Source organism: Pectinophora gossypiella, chromosome 8 (assembly GCF_024362695.1).
Source record: "Pectinophora gossypiella chromosome 8, ilPecGoss1.1, whole genome shotgun sequence".
Classification (NCBI taxonomy): domain Eukaryota; kingdom Metazoa; phylum Arthropoda; class Insecta; order Lepidoptera; family Gelechiidae; genus Pectinophora; species Pectinophora gossypiella.
The window spans coordinates 9,622,939-9,629,552 of record NC_065411.1 but is presented as its reverse complement, the minus strand read 5'-3'; the positions used below and the strand labels follow the sequence as shown (position 1 = coordinate 9,629,552).

Genomic DNA, 6,614 nt, shown 5'->3' with positions numbered 1-6,614 from the left:
AGTGTCGTCCGCATAGCAAAAGATGTCAGCGCTGTTAAGAGTAAGTTCAAGAATATCACTCATGTAAATAATAAAAAGTGTTGGACCTAAGATGCTTCCCTGGGGTACTCCGAAATCAAGCGGTAGCTGGTCGCTCACTGCTCCACCCACTCTAACACACTGTCTGCGATTTGAAAGGTAGCTACGGAACCAATCATGGGCTACACCTCTGATACCGACATTGTGTAATTTTTGCAAGAGAATCGGGATTGATACTGTGTCGAAAGCCTTTGCAAGATTGACTTATCTATTTGAGCAATGGACCGGTAACCAGAACCAGTCACTTTTTTTTTGTTTTTTTTTTTTTTAACGACGGCCTCCTTGGTCGTCCCAATTTTTTTTTCTTTTTTTTTTTAAATATATTGTCATATTCGTTAAGTTCTGTTGGAGAACAAGGCGCGGGAAACGGATTGTTTGGCGGACGTGTTTTTTCGTGGCTTTAAAATTTTAATTTTAATATTTAAAGTGATCATTTGGTTAGTTTAGGTGTAATTTAGTTTGTATATATTAATTATTTTTTATTTATATTGTGTATAGTGTAAATATCAACGAGTTATTGGTAAGTAGTTCTTTTTATAATTTTCCCGCCATGGACCCGCCCGAGGATCCTGGGGGAACGCCTCCTGTTGTTGCAAGTTATGTTACAATCTCTAATGTTGCTTCAACGAATGAAGAAGCAAGTATGGATACTGATGGTTCTTTAGTTCAGGGGAAAAAACGAAAGCGCGTTTCACGCTCTAAAATGTGCAAACATTGCAATAAAAAAAGAAGGAAGGGTCATGAGAAGAGGCTATCTGATTGCCAATGTCTATCTGAAACTGAATCTAATATCCAGCCTGCATCCCAATCTCTTGATGAAAACCAAACTCAGAATATCTCTTTGCCTTTATTTAATGAAACTGTTGCGTCACAAAATATTTCAACTGTCGCTGACAACCACTCTCCACAGTCTCAAATTGCTCGGAGGACTTATATTAGTTCTGATGCAGCTCCTTACACATTACACATCCAGCATAAGCTGACATCGCCTGATGATGGGGTTTCTTTGCATCCTGTGTCTTTAGGTCGATTCCTGAAACAAAACAAAGTTACAGGTATAGTGGATGGAAGCTTAAAACGAATTGGAAGGAACAGAGTATCTCTCTCTTTCAAAAAGTATGAAGATGCAAACTCTTTTCTTGAAAACCCTATTTTAGACTCCTCAAAGTATAAAGCTTTTATCCCTACATTCTCAGTAATTCGAATGGGTGTGGTTCGTGGAGTACCTGCTGAATGGAGTGAAGAAGAAGTGAAGGAGAATACGACAGTCTCTATAGGCTGCGGTCCTATTCTGAAAGTAAGGCGGTTGAATAGGAAAGTCATTATTAATTCCAAGGTGGAATTTAAACCAACAGAATCTGTAGTACTGACCTTTGATGGTCAGATTTTACCGAAAAGGGTCTTCATGTGTTATACAGCTCTCCCTGTCGATCTTTACATTTATCCAACCATACAATGTTTTAGTTGTTGTCGCTATGGCCATGTGAAAACCCAGTGCCGCTCGCAACCTAGATGCTTTAAGTGTGGTCAGGGCCACAATGGAGATACCTGCTCAGTTCATGAAGAAGATGTCAAGTGTTGCTTATGTAATGGCAACCATCAAGCTACAGATAGAAAGTGTTTGGAGTATGAGCGCCAATGTGCTATAAAAGAGACCATGGCAAAGTCATGCATCTCTTATGCGGAAGCTTTAAAGACTCATCCGGCCATAACAAAGATCTCATATGCTGAAGCACTTCTTTCATCCCATCATGTCCCAGATAATGTCCCACTTTTAACATCGCCTTCCCAAGCAGCTAAGTCCCCTTCTAAAGTCTCTTATAAAAAAACTGTTCTTCAAACAAGAAAAGCTCCTCCCAGGACTACAAAAGGCTATGACGTTCAGAGTCATAGGGAACTGGTTAGAGAGTATGATTTGCCTGCATCTGCTAATGGAACTGCTCTGAAATATCAAGAAACAGTCAATGATCCTTCTAATATTCCGATTTCTGAACTTATTATAGCCCTATTAAACTTACTTTCGCAGTCAAACTTAATTCCACCGTCCAACGCAGCTCTCATTGATTCTCTTGCACAAATCTCTAAAACACTCCATAATGGACCTAAATTCCAAAGTTCTCCAGTGGAACTGCAGGAGCGTAATTCCTAAAAAACAAGATTTATTATTTTTAGTTAACAAGTACAAACCTCTAATTATAGCATTACAAGAAACTTGGCTCAAGCCAAGTTATAATTTTAAAATTTCAGGCTACTCTTGCATTCGAGAGGATAGACCTGATGGATTTAATGGTGTTGCTTTATTAATAAAGCATCCCACTTCCTTTACACATAAACAAATCAATCATAGAAATGATTACTCTGTTGTAGCTGCAATTATCAAAAATATCTGTTTTGTTTCTATTTATATTCCACATCCCTCTTCTCAGATATATAATGAGGTACATAATATTCTTTCCTCACTTCCTAAACCCTTTATAGTGTTAGGGGACTTCAATGCCCAGCATGTGTCGTGGGGAAGTTCTTTATCCAATACAAATGGTAACACTGTTTACAATATGTTGGACACACTTAACCTTTGTATCCTTAATACTGGTTCACCTACCCGTCGCACCTCTCCTTCACAGGGAAAGAGTGCTCCAGACTTATCAATTTGCACCCCAAATCTCGCTCCATATCTTTCTTGGGAAGCCCTTAAATACACTTTTGGAAGTGATCATTATAGTCTTATTATCACTCTGCCTTTTCAACACGAAACTGTTCGAAAACGGATTCGTTTGAAATATAGATTATTGAATGCCGACTGGAATACTTTTAAATCTCGAATGGAAAGTAAAATTTGTTGTTTCCCTCCTGTAACACCTGGAAATGAAACCTTTTGTGCAGAGACATTTGCCGGAGCGTTTATAGAGATAGCTAATGAACTTTTTCCGATGAAAAAAGTAGGCTGTGGAATACCTTCTCCACCTTGGTGGGACAGTGAATGTACAGAGGCTGCTAGAAAACGTAAAGAAGCTGAAAAGTTATATTTTGAATGTTCAACAGATGAAAACTTTAATAAAGTAACTGAAAATATCGAAGCTTGTAAAAAAATGTTTAAACAAAAAAAATTTGATGGATGGAGATCTTTTTGCCTATCAATTTGCCCAGATGTTAGCCCATCTGAAGTTTGGGCGAATATAAGAAGATTCAGGGGTGCTTTCAAGGAATCCTCTCCTTCTGCTCTTCCTCAGAATTTGACCCATAAATTTATTGATACCCTAGCTCCTCCTTATGTTTCAGAGTTTATAATGATTTCACCAGCTGTCGATGATCGTACTGGACTAAACAGCCCCTTTTCTCTCCATGAAATGAAAGGCGTCTTATCAAATGTGAAGGATTCAGCTCCTGGCGTTGATGGAATACCATATTCATTTGTAGCTAATCTAGGTGATGATGCTTTAGGTTATTTGCTTAACCTAATTAATAGTTTTATGCTATCCGGTAATATACCCCCTGCATGGAGAGTTCAAGAAGTGTTTCCTATTCTGAAACCTAATAAGGATCCTACCCTTGCTTCATCTTATCGTCCTATTGCTCTGTCATCGGTCTTAATTAAAATTACTGAACATCTGGTTAAAAATAGATTAGAATGGTTTATGGAGAGCAAAGGTTTACTTAGTAGAAGTCAGTACGGCTTCAGAAAAGGTAAAAGTACAATGGACAGTATAGCTATTTTTGTCACTGATATACGACTGGCATTCTCTTCTAACCAGTCCGTCGTAGCAGCTTTTCTGGACATTACTGCAGCTTACGACAATGTAGTTTTATCTATACTATATAAGAAATTATTGGATTTTAATGTACCTTCCATGCTTTCTTCATTTATCATAAATATGCTCTCTGAGCGTTGTATTCAGTTTTTTACGGATGACGAGCATTTTTTGTCACGATTAGTCTGGAAAGGTCTCCCACAGGGGTCGGTACTCAGCCCTTTGTTGTATAATGTTTATAGTTCAGATCTAGAATCTTCCCTAGATGATAATGTGAGTATTCTTCAATATGCAGACGACCTCCTGTTGTACTGTTCTGACAAATCTATTCAGAATGCCTCTTCAGCCTTATGTCGGTCTCTTGATTTGCTTAAGGTTTGGTTGGATTTAAATGGCCTAGATGTTTCTTCTCCTAAAAGCTCTGTAGTTGTGTTTACAAGACGATTAATGATCCCTCCTGTAACTGTTGCATTTAATAATAATCCTATCCCAGTAAAAACTTCAGCAAAGTTCCTTGGCGTCATTCTTGACGATAAATTATCGGGTAAACATCATATCGAATACGTTACCGGTAAATGTGATCGTAATTTTAATATTCTTCGATGCCTTGCAGGAGTTTGGTGGGGTGCGCACCCTTATTCGCTTAAGTTATTATATAATGCATTAATCAGGAGCATAATAGACTATGGTACCTTCATTCTTGTGCCAGGTAGCGTAGAATCTTTTCAGAACCTGGATTCCATTCAGTACAAATCTCTGAGATTGATTTGTGGTGCCATGAGATCCAGCCCAACTAACTGCTTACAAATAGAATGTTCCGACCCTCCTTTGCATTTAAGGCGTCAATACTTATGTGATAAGTTTATATTTCGGTCTTTTCAACTTATCGACCACCCTCTTTACCAGAAACTTCAGTTACTGTTTGATCTTACACTTTCTTCCCCTTATTGGTCCCACAAACCTATCCCATGTCTTGTTAAAAGTTTTCAAAAGTTTATATATCTTCAAGCCCCCACTCACAGACAGCCTGCACATCCTTTGTTTTGTGACGAATTTGAACCTTTAGTTCTATCCCCTGATGTATCCCTAAATTTGGGCTTTATTAGAAGTGATCCTAGTGTAAGTGCCATGTTCTGTCTTACAAAAGATTTACAATGGCCTCATGCTCATCATATATACACGGATGCATCAAAGCTCTCGTCATCAGGAAATGTTGGTGTGGGAGTGTACCATGCTCAGTATAATATAATTCAGAAAATTAAAATGCCACCAGAAACGTCTGTTTTTACTGGGGAATGCTTAGGTCTTTTTAAAGCAATAGATTACATTATAACCATGAAACTTAAGAACACGGTAGTTTTTTCAGATGCTAGAAGCAGTCTTCAGGCTTTATTAAAATTTCCATTCAGAACTAAAATAATATTTCCGATTATTATAGATATACGAAGGTCACTGTATAAATGTATTCGCCTAGGGTATTCAGTTTCTTTTTGTTGGATCCCTGGACACAGCAAAATACCTGGCAATATCAAAGCCGACCTTCTTGCTAAAGAGGCTGTGGATAGTGGTGACTTATTTACATATAAAAACTACACCCATGATTTAGTTAATTTACCTAGCTTATATCTTCATGAATATTGGGGGGATGAATGGGCAGTGAGTTCTCAGACCAAAGGTAAATTTTATTCATCAATTCAACCAATTATTTTAAGCAAGCCTTGGTTCTTCCGGGTTAAAGTTGGCAAGAGAGCAACGTCCTGCCTCATACGTATGAGGCTCGGTCATACATGCTGTGCATCTTTCCTTGCAAAGATTGGCGTTATATCAAGTGGCGACTGTGAATGTGGTTTGGATACTGGTCATGTTAACCACATTTTTCTGGCTTGCCCTCTACATGACAACTCCCTTCTTTTTAAAAATCTTTTATTACAAAAAGTCCCTCTTCCTACATCTATTTCGGTCCTACTTGCTTCTAATGATCCTCAAATATATAAGTTGTTAGCCACATTTATTCAAGTAAATAATATAAAATTATAGTTAAATATATGTTTATTTTATACCTATTTATATGTGTAAGTATATTGATATTCCTTACCTTACCTTATGATCCTTTATTTCAAAATTTCGTTCCTATCCAAATTCCTATCTCCATAAACGTTTCCTAAGTCTTTATCCTCTACATTCAAATCTACATTTAATGGCAAATATGCAAGTCGCATGACGCCAAAGAGAAAAAAAAAAAAAAAAAAAGTTCTGTTGTTTTCAAATGTCAGTTTTAGTCTGTGGCAAATGCGCAAGCCGCGCGAAGCCAAAACTTAAGAAAAAAAAATGTCAGTTTTTTTTGTTCTATTAAAATCAGCTTACAATGTTCTGGCTTTCTTGATATTTTTCACTGTATGCACAAATCTCTATTTTCGAAATTTCGTCCTTCAGCGATCGCTTTTCTATTTCGATGCCACTGATCGGTTCCCAACTTATGCCCATTGTGCTACCAAGTGGTGACCTAAGCCCTACTCTTGACCCAAAATTGTCCGTTAAAACTGCCCGGTGCTCCCTGTTATAAATTTTATAAGTACCACGTTAAGCTACTTATTCGGGAATTTGGAAGTAGGTAGGTCAGTATAATTTGCACGGCCTCTACTTAATGAAGTTGACGGTACTTAAACATTTTAGAACTATAAGTACGTATGGTTTATACAGGGTGTTAGTGACATAGTAACGAAAACTTTGAGGGATGATGCAGACCATTATTCTCAGTAGTTATCAAGTGGAATATTAAATATTATT

The 6,614-nt window shown here is 37.5% G+C and overlaps 1 protein-coding gene across 1 annotated transcript; it reads right to left on the bottom strand.

Moving 5' to 3' along the window:
* Window positions 1-906: 906 nt before the first annotated feature.
* LOC126368765 (uncharacterized) lies at window positions 907-2,645 on the bottom strand. Its single transcript, XM_050012912.1, has 3 exons — window positions 2,436-2,645; window positions 2,097-2,223; window positions 907-1,111 (listed from the first exon to the last, which is right to left on the bottom strand). The coding sequence occupies exons 1-3, from the start codon at window positions 2,520-2,522 to the stop codon at window positions 1,014-1,016; spliced, it is 312 nt and encodes a 103-aa protein (XP_049868869.1). The 5' UTR covers window positions 2,523-2,645; the 3' UTR covers window positions 907-1,013.
* Window positions 2,646-6,614: the final 3,969 nt, after the last annotated feature.